The 21078-nt window shown below is 38.3% G+C and overlaps 2 protein-coding genes across 4 annotated transcripts in view; one reads left to right on the forward strand and one right to left on the reverse strand.

Moving 5' to 3' along the window:
• CROT (carnitine O-octanoyltransferase) overlaps window positions 1-21078 on the forward strand; it is a 106124-nt gene that overhangs the window by 60663 nt on the left and 24383 nt on the right. The window contains exon 18 of one of the 3 annotated variants that reach the window (XM_068550483.1): window positions 3749-4586. The exons of 1 other annotated variant lie outside the window; for it this stretch is intronic. In XM_068550483.1, the coding sequence (XP_068406584.1) occupies window positions 3749-3869 (121 nt within the window). In that variant the 3' untranslated portion in view covers window positions 3870-4586. Of the gene's footprint in view, window positions 1-3748; window positions 4587-21078 lie in introns of those variants that run through there. One more of the 3 variants, XM_068550482.1, reaches the window with a different exon arrangement.
• ABCB4 (ATP binding cassette subfamily B member 4) overlaps window positions 8779-21078 on the reverse strand; it is an 83865-nt gene continuing 71565 nt past the window's right edge. The window contains exons 27-28 of the mRNA XM_068550481.1: window positions 17144-17290; window positions 8779-8994 (exon numbers count right to left, since the gene is read on the reverse strand). Of these exons, the coding sequence (XP_068406582.1) occupies window positions 8791-8994; window positions 17144-17290 (351 nt within the window). The 3' untranslated portion in view covers window positions 8779-8790. The remainder of the gene's footprint in view (window positions 8995-17143; window positions 17291-21078) is intronic.

Genomic DNA, 21078 nt, shown 5'->3' on the forward strand with positions numbered 1-21078 from the left:
CCTTGTCTCTTGCAGCATTCTTTATTTTAAAGTCTATTTTATCTGATATGAGTATTGCTACTCCAGCTTTCTTTTGATTTCCATTTGCATGGAATATCTTTTTCCATCCCCTCACTTTCACTCTGTATGTGCCCCTAGGTCTGAAGTGGGTCTCCTGTAGACAGCATATATATGGGTCTTATTTTTGCATCCATTCAGCGAGCCTGTGTCTTTTGGTTGGAGCATTTAATCCATTCACATTTAAGATAATTATTGATATGTATGTTCCTATTACCATTTTCTTAATTGTTTTGGGTTTGTTTTTGTAGGTCCTTTTCTTCTCTTGTGTTTCCCAGTTAGAGAAGTTCCTTTAGCATTTGTTGTAGAGCTGGTGTGGTGGTGCTGAATTCTCTTAGGTTTTGCTTGTCTGTAAAGCTTTTGATTTCTCCATCAAATCTGAATGAGATCCTTGCTGGGTAGAGTAATCTTGCTTGTAGGTTCTTCCCTTTCATCACTTTAAATATATCATGCCACTCCCTTCTGGCTTGTAGAGTTTCTGCTGAGAAATCAACTGTTAACCTTATTGAAGTTCCCTTGTATGTTATTTGTTGTTTTTTCCTTGTTGCTTTAAATAATTTTGCTTTGTCTTTAATTTTTGTCAATTTGATTACTATGTGTCTTGGCGTGTTTCTCCTTGGATTTATCGTGCCTGGGACTCTCTTTGTCCTGGACTTGGGTGGCTATTTCCTTTCCCATGTTGGGGAAGTTTTTGATTATAATCTCTTCACATATTTTCTCTGCTCCTTTCTCTCTCTCTTCTCCTTCTGGGACCTCTGTAATGTGAATTGTTGTGTTTAATGTTGTCCCAGATGTCTCTTAAGCTGTCTTCATTTATTTTCATTCTTTTTTTTTTAATTCTGTTCTGCGGCAGTGAATTCCACCATTCTGTCTTCCAGGTCATTATCCGTTCTTCTGCCTCAGTTATTCTGCTGTTGATTCCTTCTAGTGTATTTTTCATTTCAGTTATTGTATTGTTCATCTCTGTTTGTTCTTTTATTCTTCTAGGTCTTTGTTAAACATTTCTTGCATCTTCTCGATCTTTGCCTCCATTCTTTTTCTGAGGTCCTGGATCAACTTCACTATCATTCTGAATTCTTTTCTGGAAGGTTGCCTATCTCCACTTCATTTTGCTGTTTTTCTGGGGTTTTATCTTATTCCTTCATCTGGTACATAGTCCTCTGCCTTTTCGTTTTGTCTATCTTTCTGTGAATGTGGTTTTTGTTCCACAGGCTGCAGAACTGTAGTTCTTCTTGCTTCTGCTGTCTGCCCTCTGGTGGATGAAGCTATCATTGTGCAAGCTTGTGCAAGCTTCCTGACGGGAGGGACTGGTGGTGCGTAGAGCTGGGTGTTGCTCTGGTGGGCAGAGGTCAGTAAAACTTTAATCAGCTTGTCTGCTGTTGTGTGGGGCTGGGTTCTCTCCCTGTTAGTTGTTTGGCCTGAGGTAACCCAGCCCTAGAGCCTACCCGGCTGTTCGGTGGGGCTAATGGCAGACTCTGGGAGGGCTCAAAACAAGGAGTACTTCCCAGAACTTCTGCTGCTAGTGTCCTTGTCCTCACGGTGAGAGACAGCCACCCCCATCTCTGCAGGAGACCCTCCAACACTAGCAGATAGGTCTGGTTCAGTCTCCTGTGGTGTCACTGCTCCTTCCCCTGGGTCCTGATGCGCACACTACTTTGTGTGTGCCCTCCAAGAGTGGAGTCTCTGTTTCCTCCAGTTCTGTCGAAGTCCTGCAATCAAATCCCACTAGCCTTCAAGTCTGATTCTCTGGGAATTCCTCCTCCCGTTGCTGGACCCCCAGGTTGGGAAGCCTGACATGGTGCTCAGAACCTTCACTCCAGTGGGTGGACTTCTTTGGTATTATTGTTCTCCAGTTTGTGAGTCACCCACCTAGCAGTTCTGGGATTTGATTTTATTGTGATTGCGCCTATCCTACCTTCTCACTGCGGCTTCTCCTCTGTCTTTGGATGTGGGGTATCTTTTTTGATGAGTTCCAGTATCTTTCTGTCGATGATTGTTCAGCAGTTAGTTGTGATTCCAGTGCTCTTGCAAGAGGGAGTGCAACATTTTATTTTAAATGTACTGCATGCTCAATGTAAAAAAATTTGTAAAATATGGAAAAATATAGGAACAAAGTTAACATTTCCATTATAAGACATAAGACCATTATCTTTCTAATCTATAATATACGTAGATTGTGTGTAATTATTACAAATTTAGATCATATTGTACATATTTTAGTGTCCTTTTTGTGAATTGCACTCTCACTTAATATTACTTCAAGCATTTCCCAATGCCATTAAATATCCTTTGAGGTATTTTAATGGTTGAGTTATGTCTAGTGTTATGGATTTCATAATTTAACCACTTCCATACTATTTCCAGTTTTTCTTATTACAAATAATGATAATATTATATCTTTCCTTATTTCATCACATGATTGCCAGCTTTAGATATTATGAAGCAGGCTGTACAAATTTTATAGGGAAAAATAACCTAACCTGAATTCTGTGGAGCAAAACATTTTCTCTTTGTTTATTGGCATCTGTATATATTCTTTTGTGAATTGGTCATGTAGGAATGATTGTTCTTTCTATAATTTAAAAATAACTGAATTTTTAAAAAATTTAACACATAAATAGAAATCGTTGCTCTTTGCAAAGAAATATTTAGATCTTGCTAAATATTTGAGAAGTATATGCACAATTGTAGCTAGAAAATGCCTACTGATCATGAATCACTACGTGAAAACAAGGCAGGACTTTCTGTAGGTTGCTGTATATCTTTCAGCAAATATAATCCACTCAAACATTGGTTTCATCATTATATACTGGACCAGAACATGTTTTTATTTTGTTCTGCTTAATCTGAAGTACATGTCAAAGATACGTACTTTCCAGTCTTAATCTTTAGTGATGTGAAAATTGCATGGTTATCCACAAGCTTTACATTACACAACATTTTGATTTTAACTTGAGCATAATGCGTATTTTGCTGTAGAAAATTTGTGTGCCTGGAAGGGGGAAGGCTAGTTCCAGGAGTGTTAGTAGCGAGGTTTCGGCCCTGAGCCCACCAGAAGCCACGCTTCTTTCCTGTTTGTTTCAGCTTCCTGGGACCACTTTTATCACCTGCCAGATAGGGGATTTCTTCATCAGGAGGATCTAGAAGGACGTGGTGGTAGAAAGCATATTTTGGTTTCAGGAGAGTTTCTCTCTGGTTTTTCTAGAAACAGCCTTTCTCTCCTCTTATGCTTCTTTCTCTATTTTATTATTATTTTTTTACTCTCTTCAAGCACTGTATTCTTCTTCTTTAAAAATAGTTCAAGTTTTATTGCAGACAGTGGCATGAATTCATATTCTAACTCACTCCATTTGGGGCATGTTGGGAAGGTCTTCTATGGGAAGAGGTGAGGTTGTTTAACACAATAAGACCTGACTCCAGAGCACTCTTGAGCTCTGGCTAGTTTTTTGTTTCCTTTTTGTCCTTAGGCTCTAGTCACGTAGTAAATTAAGTGTTCCTAGCATTATATATAAATATGGCTATACTTCCTGTTGTGTCAGTTTACATTTACCTAATGTGAGCAATGAATCATATTTCATATGTGAACAGCCAGATGGAATAAAGGTCATGGCTCTATTCACCATCACTATTTGGAGCCTTTTTGTGTTGATTTTTGTGTTGTACTTCATCATTTATTATTTGTGCTTCACAGGTTTATTGTGGCCTGTACAGCCTGGAAATCATGTCCAGAGACTGATGCAGAAAAGCTAGTTCAGCAGACTTTTCGTGCTTTCAATGATATGATGCAACTGATGGACATTGCTCATCTTTAGAGACTAATCAATCATTTAGTAAGCACTTAACAAAACATATCATAAAACTGGATGCCGGGAGTGGGTTGGTGATGTGAGATAGGAAGGGATGTTGACTGAAGGAAACTTGTTGAATGTAGAAATTAGTAGAATTATGCTCTCTAAATTTATTCTGACATAGAAAATAGAAATATTTTTAAGCTTCTTCTGATGCAGCAGCAATGCAAATTATGATATGACTATAGAACTATGCAAACTTGAAGGTTAGCCTCAACAATGCAAATCTACAGATTTTAACAATGCAAATCTAACTTTTAAGTATCTTTGTTGGTACCTGTGTAGGTAATAAATCTTCTCTCTGAACATCATCATAGACTCTATCTTTCAAGCACTTTAACATTTTCTAGTTGCCAAAGGATATGAAATACAGGATTGGATGCTAATTTCCCTGAAATCAATGATTCCACAGTCACCACAGGGATATAAGTCTACTATGTTTGGGAAAGACCACTACAATTTAGTCTAAAAAAAAGTTTATGTTGAACAGACAAAAGAATTAGGTTGTAGTAAGGAGGTTTACTCCCTCTGACATACATGAAAAACCCTAAAAAAATTTATTATAGTATATTGTTATAATTAGTTTTGTGAATATGAAATTAAAGCATTTATATTTAAAATCAGTGACTTTAAAAGGATTAAATACTAAATCAGATTCTCAGGATTTATCTTTCCTTTGTTCTGTTTTGTAGTTTCTATTCTCAGAAAATAAAATTCTCAAAATCATACAGCTTCTTGTTTAGTGTTTTAGTAAGTGCTTCATTCCTGTTGGACATTGTACTTTCTGATCAGTTATGTATTGTGTAATAAACCATGCAAAACCTACTGTCTTATGATCATTTCTCGTGACTCTGTCAGTTGGCTGTGCCCATTTGGATGGCTCTGCTTCTGTCTTGCCTGAGTGAGTTATGCCGCTGCCATCACCAGGCTGCTGGGTGAGGCTGGGAAGTCTGAGACAGCCTCACCACTGCCTGGGGACTTACTGGCTGGGATTCTCTCTGCATGGTCTTTGATCATTCAGGATTCTAGCCTGGACTTCATACTGGGCAGTGGGAATGTTCCAAGAGTGAAAGGTAGAAGTTGTAAGGCCTCTTTGGTTGTTTTTAAATAATATCTAAAGAATTGGGTATTTTAGAAGCTGATCACCTCCTGCAGAGAAACCTCTTTTCACTCATGCTTTAACATGTTCCTCTTACCTGCCCGAAGTTAAGAATCGTCTGGAATGCTTTCTACAAAGAGATTCCTGGGCCTTACTCACACCTACTGAGTCAGAATTTCTAGGAGCATATGCTCCATGATCCTTACCAGGCAAGTTTGAGAATAATTACATAAGAGTAGGTTGAATTCTCACCTTGAGTCACTGTGGTAACATACCCTTTGCCCCACTCCTCTCTTGGTTAACTGAAATTCAGTCTACTGCTACACATGGTTACATTTGAAAAATTCCCTGGTATATATGATTTATTACATATAGAAGACCTGATTTGGATAGATTACTGACCTAAACAACCTGTCACAGCAGTGAGAATGGTTATTGCTGCAGTAAATTAAGGAAAAAACATTTCAGAGTGGCTAACTTCCAAGGGTTGCCTAGAATATTCCTTTTTGGTCTCCAACTAAACATATTCCTTCTTGTTGAAGTGGATCAGTCTTCTGGGAAAATAAAATTATTTGTAAAAGTAATGCAGTTCTATAGAAACAGCATTTTATTGATGTTTCTTTCAAATGTTTCAAGTTGCACTGAGATAATATGTACAATTTTTATTAATGTGTTTTAAACATTTAAAAAATATGCCTCTTGCTTGCTTTATATGGAAGAAGTGTGTGCCTACAGTTAGCTTGTCTAAGAACAATTCCATTTTCTCTTGGAATTTGATGATAAAGCTGGGAATACATTCCTTTTTTTAAAACCTCAATTTTCTAATAGAATAACTTGAAATTTTACCAATGAAGAGAGTACGCTATTGAACAATATATTTTAACTTTGTAACAAGGAAAATTGTTCCCAAACTACCCTATTATCTACCCAACGAATCAGGACCATAAGAATTTTCCCTGTCTGTGGCTTCGTCTAATTCTACAGATTTAATTAATTTTTAATTGAAGTATAGTTGATTTACAATGTTAATTTCTGCTGTACAGCAAAGTGATTCAGTTATATATATTTTTTTCCATTATGGTTTATCACATGACGTTGAATATAGTTCTCTGTGCTGTATAGTTGGACCTTGTTGTTTATCCATTGTGTATATAAAAGCTCACATCTGCCCACCCCAACCTCCTACTCCATCCCTCCCCCAACCCCCTGTGCCTTGGCAACCACCAGTCTGTTCTCTATGTGCATGATTATGTTTCTTTTTCATAGATAGGTTCATTTGTGTCATATTTTAGATACCACATATAAATGATAACATAATGGTATTTTTCTCTTTCTGACTTACTTCACTCAGTATGATAATCTAGTTGCATCCATGTTGCTGCAAATGGCATTTTGTTCTTTTTTATGGTTGAGTAGTATTCCATTGTATATCTGTTACACATCTTCTTTATCCATTTGTCAGTGGACATTTAGGTTGCTTGCATGTCTTGGTTATTGTGAATAGTGCTGCTATGAACATAGGGGTGCATGTATCTCTTTGGATTAGAGTTTTGTCTGGATATATGCCCAGGAGCAAGATTGCTGTATCATATGGTAACTCTATTTTTAGTTTTCTGAGGAACCTCCATACTGTTCTCCATAATGGCTGTACCAATTTACATTCCCACCAACAGTGTAAGAGGCTTCCCTCTTCTCCACACCCTCTCCAGCATTTGTTATTTGTAGACTTTTTAATGATGGCCATTCTGACCAGTGTGAGGTGATACCTCATTGTCCTTTTGAAATGCATTTCTCTGATAATTAGTGATGTTGAGCATCTTTTCATGTACCTGTTGGCCATCTGTATGTCTTCTTTGGAGAAATATCTGTTTAGGTCTTCTGCCCATTTTTCGATTAGGTTGTTTTTTTGTTGTTGAGTTGTATGAGCTGTTTGTATATTTTGGAAATCAATCCGTTGTCAGTCGCATTGTTTGCAAATATTTTCTCCCATTCTGCAGCTTGTCTTTTCATTTTGTTTATAGTTTCCTTTGCTGTGAAAAACCCTGTAAGTTTGAATGGGTCCCATTCATTTATTTTTGTTTTTATTTCTATTGCCTTGGGAGACTGACCTAAGAAAACATTGGTCCAAGTTATGTCAGAGAATGTTTTGCCTATTATCTCTTCTAGGAGTTTTATGGTGTCATGTCTTATGTTTAAGTCTTTAGGCCATTTTATTTTTGTGTATGGTGTGAAGGTGTGTTCTAGCTTCATTGATTTACATGTGGCTGTTCAGCTTTCCCAGCATCACTTGCTGAAGAGACTTGTCTTTTTCCCATTGTATATTCTTGCCTCCTTTGTCAAAGATTAATTGACCATAGGCATGTGGGTTTATTTCTGGGCTCTCTATTCTGTTTCATTGATCCATATGTCTGTTTTCGTGCTAATACCATGCTGTTTTTTTTTTTAAACCTTTACATTTAAGTACTTTTTAAAATTAATTAATTTATTTTTATTTTTGGCTGCGTTGGGTCTTCATTGCTGCAGGCGGGCTTTCTCTAGTTGCGGCAAGTGGGGGCTACTCTTAGTTGCGGTGCGTGGGCTTCTCATTGTGGTGGCTTCTCTTGTTGCGGAGCATGGGCTCCAGGCACGTGGGCTCAGTAGTTGTGGCTTGTGGGCTCTAGAGCGCAGGCTCAGTAGTAGTGGCACACGGGCTTAGTTGCTCTGTGGCATGTGGGATCTTCCCAGACCAGGGCTTGAACCCGTGTCCCCTGCATTGGCAGGTGGATTCTTAACCACTGTCCCACCAGGGAAGTTCCACCATGCTATTTTGATTACTGTAGCTTTGTAGTACTCTCTGAAGTCTGAGAGGGTTATGCCTCCTGGGTTGTTCTTTTTCTTCAGGATTGCTTTGGCAATTCTGTGTCTTTTATGGTTTCATATGAATTTTAGGATTATTTTAGTTCTGTGAAAAATGTCATGGGTAATTTGATAGGGATCGCATTGAATCTTAATTCTACAGTTTTATATACCTAAACTCTGCTCTTCACTTTCTCCATATGATTTTTAAATTTTTTTATTCAAGTATGGTTGATTTATAGTGTTTCAGGTGTACAGCAAAGTGATTCTGTTTTTTTTATATATATATATATATATATATATATATATATATATATATATATATATATATATATATATATATATATATACACATTTTTTTTCAGGTTCTTTTCCATTATAGGTTATTTCAAGATATTGAATATTGTTCCCTGTGCTATACAGTAGATCCTTGCTGTTTATTTTTATATATAGTAGTGCATACCTGTTGATCTTAAATTCCAAATTTACCCCTCCCCCTTTCCCTTTTGCTAACCATAAGTTTGTTTTCTGAGTCTTTTTCTGTTTTGTAAATAAGTTCACTTGTATCATATTTCTTTTTTAGATTCCACATATAAGTGATATCATGTGGTATTTTTCTCTGACTTATTTCATTTAGTGTGATAATCTCTAGGTCCATCCATGTTGCTGCAAATGGTGTTACTTCATTCCTTTTTATGGTTGAGTGATATTCTCTCCATATGTTTTTGGTAACTCAGAGCTAGGCTGTTTTCATACTTTATCAAGCCAGATATTACTTTTAACTCCTAAATTTCAAATGCTGTAATATCCAACCCCAAATTGGATGTTCTAAATTGATATGGAATAAGATATACCCCTATTTTATGATGACTTAGAAAAGAAGTCTCTAAATCAGAAAAAGTTGTAGAATGATTTGTATTTATTTTTAAGATACACTATAACAAGAGTTCATCAGTTCTGTGTCCCAGCCTGGACATTGACCATAGAGAAATAGATGCCTCTCTGTGCTAGCAGCTGCTGGTGTGTGCCGTGCTCCCTGACTTTGCCGTTCTCAATCACCACTATCACGTCTGCATTCTGAATGGTGGACAGGCGGTGAGCGATCACGATGCAGGTACGGCCTTCTCGGGCTTTGTCCAGAGCTTCTTGGACAATCTATTGATAAATCAGAACAGAAGCCTTATCTTAAAAATTGTAGAAATAAGTTTTAACTGTAAAGGAAATCTAAATATTTTACCATCTGTACAAAAGAAAATTACCTTTCTTGTCTCATTTTGAATCTTTAGCTTTATGCATGTTTTTACATAATCCATCTTTTTTTTCACACACACACACTGTATTTTATTTTTACAAGAGATAAATAGACTGACACCAAGCATTGTAAATGGATGACCACAACAAAAGCAACAATGATTGCAATTACCAAACACGAAACACACTCATACTATGTCATAATATTGACATTCAGTCCAGTAATCCTCCACTGTAACAGCTCCTTTACTTTGCAGTGAAAATTGATTTGTATATTTTTTGCCTCTGAGTCCTTGTGGGATTTTTTTTTTAATTCAAACAAAGTCACAAAAATTATAATCATCCTCATCAGTTCACTCACTCCCATGTAATTAATTTTTTTTTTTCATCTTGATCTTTTGTTAGCACTTTTATGAGTTCATCAGTTTTCCATTAGAGTTCTGAAAATGCTTATTCATTCACTTCAGCAGTATAGTCAGTTACCAGAAACCTGTACTTGTCAGAGTCTTTTCCATGAATTCCTTGAAGATGAAACCCTTTTATAGGAACATACTTGCAAAAGCATCAGAGTACACCCAGAACTGTCTGTAAATGACAAAAGACTTAAAAATGACCATGGTTAAAGATTTGACGAAAGTTCATAATAATGCAGTTGACAAGAAAATTAGTTATTTCTGAGATATACATTTTAAAGTAATAACTAGGATTATTACTTATAACATTATACCAGAACATATAAGATTTTTAGAGCTTTCATGTAATGTCTGAAACATTTATATTAACATATTTCCATACATATTTCCATACAAATACAAATATAAGATTTTTAGAAATTTCATGTAATGTCTGAAACATTTATATTAACGTATTTCCATACAAATAACCCAATGAAAGTTTAGTATTAGTTGTTTTGTTTGTTTTTTTATACTGCAGGTTCTTATTAGGCATCAATTTTATACACATCAGTGTATACATGTCAATCCCAATCGCCCAATTCAGCACACCACCATCCCCACCTCACCGCAGTTTTCCCCCCTTGGTGTCCATATGTCCATTCTCTACATCTGTGTCTCAACTTCTGCCCTGCAAACTGGCTCATCTGTACCATTTTTCTAGGTTCCACATACATGCATTAATATACGATATTTGTTTTTCTCTTTCTGACTTACTTCACTCTGTATGACAGTCTCTAGATCCATCCACGTCTCAACAAATGACTAAATTTTGTTCCTTTTTATGGCTGAGTAATATTCCATTGTATATATGTACCACAACTTCTGTATCCATTCATCTGTCGATGGGCATTTAGGTTGCTTCCATGACCTGGCTATTGTAAATAGTGCTGCAATGAATATTGGGGTACATGTGTCTTTTTGAATTATGGTTTTCTCTGGGTATATGCCCAGTAGTGGGATTGCTGGATCATATGGTAATTCTGTTTTTAGTTTTTTAAGGAACCTCCATAACTGTTCTCCATAGTGGCTGTATCAATTTACATTCCCACCAACAGTGCAAGAGAGTTCCCTTTTCTCCACACCCTCTCCAGCATTTGCTGTTTGTAGATTTTCGGATGATGCCCATTCTAACTGGTGTGAGGTGATACCTCACTGTAGATTTGATTTGCACTTCTCTAATAATTAGTGATGTTGAGCAGCTTTTCATGTGCTTCTTGGCCATCTGTATGTCTTCTTTGGAGAAATGTCTGTTTAGGTCTTCTGCCCATTTTTGGATTGGGTTGTTTGTTTCTTTAATATTGAGCTGCATGAGCTGTTTATATATTTTGGAGATCAATCCTTTGTCCGTTGATTCATTTGCAAATATTTTCTCCCATTCTGAGGGTTGTCTTTTGGTCTTGTTTATGGTTTCCTTTGCTGTGCAAAAGCTTTGAAGTTTCATTAGGTCCCATCTGTTTATTTTTGTTTTTATTTCCATTACCCTGGGAGCTGGGTCAAAAAACACTTGCTGTGATTTATGTCAAAGAGTGTTCTTCCTATGTTTTCTTCTAAGAGTTTTATAGTGTCCAGTCTTACATTTAGGTCTTTAATCCATTTTGAGTTTATTTTTGTGTATGGTGTTAGGGAGTGTTCTAATTTCCTTCTTTTACATGTAGCTGTCCAGTTTTCCCAGCACCACTTATTGCAGAGACTGTCTTTTCTCCATTGTATATCTTTGCCTCCTTTGTCATAGATTAGTTGACCATAGGTGCGTGGGTTTGTCTCTGGGCTTTCTATCTTGTTCCATAGATCTATGTTTCTGTTTTTGTGCCAGTACCATATTGTCTTGATTACTGTAGCTTTGTAGTATAGCCTGAAGTCAGGGAGTCTGATTCCTCCAGCTCCGTTTTTTTTCCCTCAAGACTGCTTTGGCTATTCGGGGTCTTTTGTGTCTCCATACAGATTTTAAGATGATTTGTTCTAGTTCCTTAAAAAATGCCATTGGTAATTTGATAGGGATTGCATTGAATCTGTAGATTGCTTTGGGTAGTAGAGTCATTTTCACAATATTGATTCTTCCAATCCAAGAACATGGTATATTTCTCCACCTTTAATTTCTTTCATCAGTGTCTTATAGTTTTCTGCATACAGGTCTTTTGTCTCCCTAGGTAGGTTTATTCCTAGGTATTTTATTCTTTTGCTTGCATTGGTAAATGGGAGTGTTTCCATAATTTCTCTTTCAGATTTTTCATCATTAGTGTATAGGAATGCAAGAGATTTCTGTGCATTAATTTTGTATCCTGCAACTTTACCAAATTCATTGATTAGCTCTAGTAGTTTTCTGGTGGCAGTTTTAGGATTCTCTATGTATAGTATCATCTCATCTGCAGACAATGACAGTTTTACTTCTTCTTTTCCAATTTGTATTCCTTTTATTTCTTTTTTTTCTCTGATGGCCATGGTTAAAACTTCCAAAACTATGTTGAATAATAGTGGTGAGAGTGCACACCCTTGTCTTGTTCCTGACCTTAGAGGAAATGCTTTCAGCTTTTCACCATTGAGAATGATGTTTGCTGTGGGTTTGTCATATATGGCCTTTATTATGTTGAGGTAGGTTCCCTCTATGCCCACTTTCTGGAGAGTTTTTATCATAAATGCGTGTTGAATTTTGTTCAAAAGCTTTTTCTGCATCTATTGAGATGATCATATGGTTTTTATTCTTCAGTTTGTTAGTATGGTGTATCACACTGATTGATTTGCGTATATTGAAGGATCCTTGCATCCCTCGGCTAAATCCCACTTGATCATGGTGTGTGATCCTTTTAATGTGTTGTTGGAGTGTGTTTGCTAGTATTTTGTTGAGGATTTTTGCATCTGGATTCATCAGTGATATTGGTCAGTAATTTTCTTTTTTTGTAGTATCTTTGTCTGGTTTTGGTATCAGGGTGATGGTGGCCTCGTAGAATGAGTTTGGGAGTGTTCCTTCCTCTGCAATTTTTTGGAAGAGTTTGAGAAGGATGGGTGTTAGCTCTTCTCTAAATGTTTGATAGAATTCACTTGTGAAGCCATCTGGTCCTAGACTTTTGTTTGTTGGAAGATTCTTAATCACAGTTTCAATTTCATTACTTGTGATTGGTCTGTTCATATTTTCTGTTTCTTCCTGGTTCAGTCTTGGAAGGTTATACCTTTCTAAGAATTTGTCCATTTCTTCCAGGTTGTCCATTTCTTCCAGGTTGTCCATTTTATTGGCACAGAGTTGCTTGTAGTAGTCTCTTAGGATGCTTTGTATTTCTGCAATGTCTGTTGTAACTTCTCCTTTTTCATTTCTAATTTTCTTGATGTGAGTCCTCTCCCTCTTTTTCTTGATGAGTCTGGCCAATGGTTTATCAATTTTGTTTATCTTCTCAAAGAACCAGCTTTTAGTTTTATTGATCTTTGCTATTGTTTTCTTTTTTTCTATTTCATTTATTTCTGCTCTGATCTTTATGATTTCTTTCCTTCTGCTAACTTCGGGTTTTGTTTATTCTTCTTTCTCTAGTTCCTTTAGGTGTAAGGTTGGATTGTTTACTTGAGATTTTTCTTGTTTCTTGAGGTAGGCTGGTATAGCTATAAACTTCCCTCTTCAACTGCTTTTGCTGCATCCCATAGGTTTTGGATCATTGTGTTTTCATTGTCATTTGTCTCTAAGTATTTTTTGATTTCCTCTTTGATTTCTTCAGTGATCTCTTCGTTATTTAGTAACATATTGTTTAGCCTCCATGTGTTTGTGTTTTTTACGTTTTTTTCCCCTGTAATTCATTTCTAATCTCATAGTGTTGTGGTCAGAAAAGATGTTTGATATTTCAATTTTCTTAAATTTACTGAGGCTTGATTTGTGACCCAAGATGTGATCTGTCCTGGAGAATGTTCTGTGCGCACTTGAGAAAAAAGTGTAGTCTGCTGTTTTTGGATGGAATGTCCTATAAATATCAATTAAATCTAGCTGGTCTATTGTGTCATTTAAAGCTTCTGTTTCCTTATTTATTTTCATTTTGGATGATCTGTCCCTTGGTGTAAGTGAGGTGTTAAAGTCCCCCACTATTATTGTGTTACTGTCAATTTCCTCTTTTATAGCTGTTAGCAGTTGCCTTATGTATTGAGGTGCCCCTATGTTGGGTGCATATATATTTATAATTGTTAAATCTTCTTCTTGGATTGATCCCTTGATCATTATGTAATGCCCTTCCTTGTCTCTTGTAACATTCTTTATTTTAAAGTCTATTTTATCTGATATGAGTATAGCTACTCCAGCTTTCTTTTGATTTCCATTTGCATGGAATATCTTTTTCCATCCCCTCGCTTTCAGTCTGTATGTGTCCCTAGGTGTGAAGTGGGTCTCTTGTAGACAGCATATATGTGGGTCTTGTTTTTGTATCCATTCAGCAAGCCTGTGTCTTTTGGTTGGAGCATTTAATCCATTTACATTTAAGGTAATTATCAATATGTATGTTCCTATGACCATTTTCTTAATTGTTTTGGGTTTGTTTTTGTAGGCCCTTTTCTTCTCTAGTGTTTCTTGCCTAGAGAAGTTCCTTTAGCATTTGTTGTAGAGCTGGTTTGGTGGTGCTGAACTCTCTCAGCTTTTGCTTGTCTGTAAAGGTTTTAATTTCTCCATCAGATCTGAATGAGATCCTTGCCGGGTAGAGTAATCTTGGTTGTAGGTTTTTCTCCTTCATCACTTTAAATATATCCTGCCACTCCCTTCTGGCTTGCAGAGTTTCTGCTGAGAAATCAGATGTTAACCTTACGGGGATTCCCTTGTGTGTTATTTGTCGTTTTTCCCTTGCTGCTTTTAATATGTTTTCTTTATATTTAATTTTTGACAGTTTGATTAATATGTGTCTCGGCGTGTTTCTCCTTGGGTTTATCCTGTATGGGACTCTCTGTGCTTCCAGGACTTGATTAACTATTTCCTTTCCCATGTTAGGGAAGTTTTCGACTATAATCTCTTCACATATTTTCTCAGTCCCTTTCTTTTTCTCTTCTCCTTCTGGGACCCCTATAATGCGAATGTTGTTGCGTTTAATGTTGTCCCAGAGGTCTCTTAGGCTGTCTTCATTTCTTTTCATTCTTTTTTCTTTAGTCTGTTCCACAGCAGTGAATTCCACCATTCTGTCTTCCAGGTCACTTATGCATTCTTCTGCCTCAGTTTTTCTGCTATTGATTCCTTCTAGTGTAGTTTTCATTTCAGTTATTGTATTGTTCATCTGTTTGTTCTTTAATTCTTCTAGTTCTTTGTTAAACATTTCTTGCATCTTCTCGATCTTTGCCTCCATTCTTTTTCCGAGGTCCTGGATCATCTTCACTATCATTATTCTGAATTCTTTTTTCTGGAAGGTTGCCTATCTCCACTTCATTTAGTTGTTTTTCTGGGGTTTTTTCTTGTTCCTTCATCTGGTATATAGCCCTCTGCCTTTTCATCTGGTCTGTCTTTTTGTGAATGTGGTTTTTGTTCCACAGGCTGCAGGATTGTAGTTCCTCTTGCTTCTGCTGTCTGCCCTCTGGTGGATGAGGCTATCTAAGAGGCTTGTGCAAGTTTCCTGATGGGAGGGACTGGTGGTGGGTAGCTACATAATCCATCTTGCATATAGTTATGTTCTTTATAAGAAAAATGGATTCTCACACTAGTCACAAAATGATTTAAACTTAACTACTTCACTTTTGAGTATTTTATTTCCCAGTTTTTCCATTATTAGTGTGCTGAAGCAAATGAAAAGTGCAAAAAATAACATTACTTTTTTTGTTTATACAAGTAATATGTGGTCATTTTTGAAAATTTGGAAAATGCTGGAAGGGATTCAATAAAAATATTCTACCTCAAAATAACCGCTATCTACATTTGTTTACTTTTTCTGTGCTTGCCTGTTTTTAAAAATTTTATTGAAATAGAGTTGATTTACAGTGGTGTGTTAGTTTCAGGTGTACAGCAGAGTAATTCAGTTATACATATACATGTATCTATTCTTTTTGAAATTCTTTTCTCATATAGGTTATTACAGAATATCGAGTATAGTTGCCTGTGCTATACAGTAGGTCCTTGTTGGTTATCTATTTTATATAGTAGTATGTACACTTTTAAACCAGACTAATTTATCCCTCCCCTCGTTTCCCCTTTGGCAACCATAAGTTTGTTTTCTATGTCTGTGAGTCTATTATTTCTGTTTTGTGAATAAGTTCCTTTGTATCAGTTTTAAATTAGATTCCACATTTGAGTGATATCATAATGGTATTTGTCTTTCTCTGACTTGACTTCACTTAGTATAATAATCTCTAGGTCCATCCATGTTGCTGCAAATGGCATTATTTTGTTCTTTTTTTATGGCTGAGTAGCATTCCATTGTATACATGTACCACATCTTCTTTATCCATTCGTCTGTCAGTGGACATTTAGGTTGCTTCCATATCCTGGCTATTGTAAACTGTGCTGCAATGAACATTGGGGTGCATGTATACTTTCAGAGCATGTTTTTCTCCAGATATATGCCCAGGAGTGGGATTGCTGGGTCATATGGTAGTTCTAATTTTAGTTTTTTAAGGAACCTGCATACTGTTCTCCATAATGGTTGTACCAATTTACATTCTCACCAACAGTGTAGGAGAGTTCCCTTTTCTCCACACCCTCTCCAGTATTTGTTATTTGTAGACTTTTTTTTTTTAATAAATAAAATTGTATTTATTTTATTTATTTATTTACGTATGGATGGCTGTGTTGGGTCTTTGTTGCTGCATGCAGGCTTTCTCTAGTTGTGGCAAGCAGGGGCTACTCTTCCTTGCGGTGCACGGGCTTCTCATTGCAGTGGCTTCTATTGTTGCAGAGCATGGGCTTTAGGTGCGCAGGCTTCAGTAGTTGTGGCACACGGGCTCAGTTGCTCTGCAGCATGTGGGATCTTCCAGGACCAGGGATCAAACTTGTGTCCCCTGCATTGGCAGGTGGATTCTTAACCACTGTGCCACCAGGGAAGTCCCTGTTGACTTCTTGATGATGGCCATTCTGACCAATGTGAGGTGTTACCTCACTGTAGTTTTGATTTGCATTTCTCCATTAATTAGTGATGTGGAGCATCTTTTCATGTGCTTGTTGGCCATCTGTATGTCTTCTTTGGAGAAATAACTATTTAGGTCTTCTGCCCATTTCTTTTTCTTTTTTTTTTTAAATTAATTAATTTATTTTTGGCTGTGTTGGGTCTTCATTTCTGTGCGAGGGCTTTCTCTAGTTGTGGCAAGTGAGGGCCACTCTTCATCGCGGTGCGCGGGCCTCTCACTATCGCGGCCTCTCTTGTTGCGGAGCACAGGCTCCAGACGCGCAGGCTCAGTAGTTGTGGCTCACGGGCCTAGTTGCTCTGTGGCATGTGGGATCTTCCCAGACCAGGGCTCGAACCCGTGTCCCCTGCATTGGCAGGCAGGTTCTCAACCACTGCGCCACCAGGGAAGCCCTGCCCATTTCTTGATTGGGTTTTTTTTTTCCCCCTGGATATTGAGCTGCATGAGCTGTTTGTGTGTTTATCTGTTTTTTTCATGGTTGACTGCACAAAGAAGTTCTATTTTATAAATTAAATGGGACATGAGGTAGGAGGCCATACCTTTTCACTTTCAGTATCCAGAGCTGACGTAGCTTCATCCAACAGTAGGATTTGGGGGTGTCGGATGAGGGCTCGGGCAATAGCAATCCTCTGTTTTTGACCTCCTGAAAGCTGAGTCCCCTTATCTCCCACTCTTGTTTCATATTTCTGCAAGTTAGCCATTAATAAAGTTAAAGTTCTAGCTCAGAAAAATTCTAATGACATATTGAATAAACTTTTACTTCTTAACTCTTGATAGTTCTAATTATAAGAAAAAATTACTTAGAATCACTAAAAAGTTTCTGTAATGACTACCAAGTTGTCCATTTAATTTTTTTTTTAACAGGACATTCATTTTCAAAATCAAACTAGAAAATTAATGACCTTAGTTTTCAATGGTATGCTGCAACAAATTCTCCAGTTCCTACCATTATCAAAATGTCAGTTGATCTGCTATCGTTGGAGTCCTAAAATGGTTACATGTTAATGTTTAAGGTATAACATTTTTATTTTATTTATTTATTTTTTTAAAATTATTTATTTATTTTTATTATATTTTTGGCTGTGTTGGGTCTTCTTTTCTGTGTGAGGGCTTCCTCTAGCTGAGGCAAGCGGGGGCCATTCCTCACCGCGGTGCGCGGGCCTCTCACTATCGTGGCCTCTCTTGTTGCAGAGCACAGGCTCCAGACGCGCAGGCTCAGTAATTGTGGCTCACGGACCTAGTTGCTCCGCGGCATGTGGGATCTTCCCAGACCAGGGCTTGAACCCGCGTCCCCTGCATTAGCAGGCAGATTCTCAACCACTGCGCCACCAGGGAAGCCCTAAGGTATAACATTTTTAATTTGAAATATTCACATGACCCACATGGAGCCTAGTTTATTCTTTTTTAAACTCATTCATTCACTTAAATATTTACCAGCTACCTATTATGCCAGAACTGTGGGAAGCATAAAAATGAATCTGTCTCTGTTCTTACACTTAAGGAATGTATAATCAAGAGAAAAAAATACATACACAGCACTCAATATAAGATCAAGTTGCTAGTCACTGTGAAAATTGTTTCACTGAACTCTTACTTTTCAAATCCATATTGATTTCACTGCAATTTGGCTATAGTCATAGCTGCTATAATGAGGTAATAAATAGGGAGTGTTGGGGACCGTGGAAATTGGAGAGTACAGGTCCTCTCCAAAGAAATAAAACACTAAAGAAAAACAATGTTATATCAAAATTAACTCAAAATGGAGTGTGAAATTAAAAGTAAAATGTAAAACCATAAATTTAGAAAATAAACCGTGGAGAAAAATCTTCAGGACCAAGGGCTAGGCAAAGAGTTCTCAGAGTTGCCATCAAAAGCACAGTCTGTAAAAGGAAAAAATGAATTGGACCTCATCAAAATTAAAAACCGAAGCTCTGAAAAAAACCCTGTTAAAAGGATGAAAAAATAAGCTACAAACTGGGAGAAAATATTTGCAAACTACATTTTCAACACAGGACTAGTAACATGAATATATATAAAAATCTGTCAAAACTCAACAGTAAAAAATAATCCAATTAGAAAATGGGCAAAAGACATGAAAAGACATTTCACCAAAGAGGAAATACAGATGGCAAATAACTATATAAAAAATGTTCAACGTCCTCTGCCATTAGGAAATGCAAATTAAAACCACAGTAAGATATCACTATACACCTATCAGGATGGTAGAAAAAATAGTGGCAACAGCAAATGTTGGCAAAGATTCAGAGCAACTGTATCCCTCATACTGGCTGGTGGGAAAATGAAATGGCAGAGCCACCTTGGAAAACAGTTTAGCAGTTTCTTATAAAATTAAACAAGCAATTACCATATGGTCTAGCAATTGTGCTCCTGGGCATTTATCGCAGAGAAATAAAAATTTAGGGTCACACTAAAACCTGTACACAAGTATTTACAGCAGCTTTACTCTTAATAGCCCAAACGGAAACAACCTAGATGTGCTTCAACAGGTGACTAGTTAAAAAAGCTGAGGACCATATAGTAGCTCTATTTTTACTTTTTGTAAGGAACCTCCATACTGTCCTCCATAGTGGCTGTACCAATCTACATTCCCACCAACAGTGCAAGAGGGTTCCCTCTTCTCTGCAAAACAGAAATAGAGTTACAGATGTAGAAAATAAACTTATGGTTACCAGCAGGTAAGGGGAGGGGGATAAATTGGGAGATTGGGATTGACACATACACACTACTATATATAAAATCGATAACTAATTAGGACCTACTGTATAGCACAGGGAACTCTACTCAGTACTCAGTAATGGCCTATATGGGAAAAGAATCTAAAAGAGTGGATAAATGTATAAGTGATTCACTTTGCTGTACACCAGAAACTAACACAGCATTGTAAATCAACTATACCCCAATAAAAATTTAAAAAGCTGCGGGTCATCCAGACCATGGATCCACCCGACTCAGCAATAAAAAGGCATGAACTACAGTTATACACAACAGCTTCAGGGAATTATGCTGAGGGAAAAAGCTAATCTCACAAGGTTATATACTGTACATATGTTTACATAACATTCTTAAAAGTATAAGATTGCAGAAATGGACGACAGTTAGTGGTTGCCAGGGGTCGTGGGGAGTAAGGGCAGGGAAGAGGGGTGTATGGCTATAAAAGGGCAACATGAGGAATCTGTGGTGATGAAAACGTTCCATATCTTGACAGGGGTAGTGGATACATGAGTCTACACATGCAATAAAATTGCATAGAACTACAAACGTATACAAATGCAGAGAAGTATAATAAAACTGGGGGAGGGCTTCCCTGGTGGCGCAGTGGTTGGGAGTCTGCCTGCCAATGCAGGGGACACGGGTTCAAGCCCTGGTCTGGGAGGATCCCACATGCCGCGGAGCGACTGGGCCCGTGAGCCACAATTGCTGAGCCTGCGCGTCTGGAGCCTGTGCTCCGCAACAAGAGAGGCCGCGACAGTGAGAGGCCCGCGCACCGCGATGAAGAGTGGCCCCCGCTTGCTGCAACTAGAGAAAGCCCTCGCACAGAAACGAAGACCCAACACACAGCCATAAATAAAGAAAGAAATAAAATTTAAAACAAAAACTGGGAGGGAGGAGAGAAGATGGCGGAAGAGTAAGACGCGGAGATCACCTTCCTTCCCACAGATACAGTAGAAATACATCTACGCATGGAACTGCTCCTACAGAACACCCACTGAACGCTGGCAGAAAACGTCAGACCTCCCAAAAGGCAAGAAACTCCCCACGTACTTGGGTAGGGCAAAAGAAAAAAGAAATAACAGAGACAAAAGAATAGGGACGGGACCTGCACCAGTGGGAGGGAGCCGTGAAGGAGGAAAGATTTCCACGCACTAGGAAGCCCCTTCGCGGGCAGAGACTGCGGGTGGCAGAGGGGGGGGAGAAGCTTCAGAGCCATGGAGGAGAGCGCAGCCACAGGGGTGCGGAGGGCAAAGCGGAGAGACTCCCGCACAGAGGATCGGTGCCAACCAGCACTCACCAGCCCGGGAGGCTTGTCTGATCACCTGCCGGGGCAGGCGGGGCTGGGAGCTGAGGCTCGGGCTTTGGTTGGATCGGATCGCAGGGAGAGGACTGGGGTTGGCTGCGTGAACACAGCCTGAAGGCGTTAGTGCACCACAGCTAGCCGGGAGGGAGTCCGGGGAAAAAGTCTGCAGCTGCCGAAGAGGCAAGAGACTTTTTCTTCCCTCTTTGTTTCCTGGTGCGCAAGGAGAGGGGATTCAGAGCGCCGCCTAAACGAGCTCCAAAGACGGGCACGAGCCGCGGCGATCAGCGCGGGCCCCAGAGACGCGTGAGACGCTAAGGCTGCTGCTGCTGCCGCCAAAAAGCCTGTGTGCGAGCACAGGTCACTCTCCACACTGCCCCTCCCGGGAGCCGGTGCAGCCTGCCACTGCCAGGGTCCCGTGATCCGGGGACAACTTTCCCG

This window comes from Eschrichtius robustus, chromosome 8 (genome assembly GCF_028021215.1).
Source record: "Eschrichtius robustus isolate mEscRob2 chromosome 8, mEscRob2.pri, whole genome shotgun sequence".
Lineage (NCBI taxonomy): Eukaryota > Metazoa > Chordata > Mammalia > Artiodactyla > Eschrichtiidae > Eschrichtius > Eschrichtius robustus.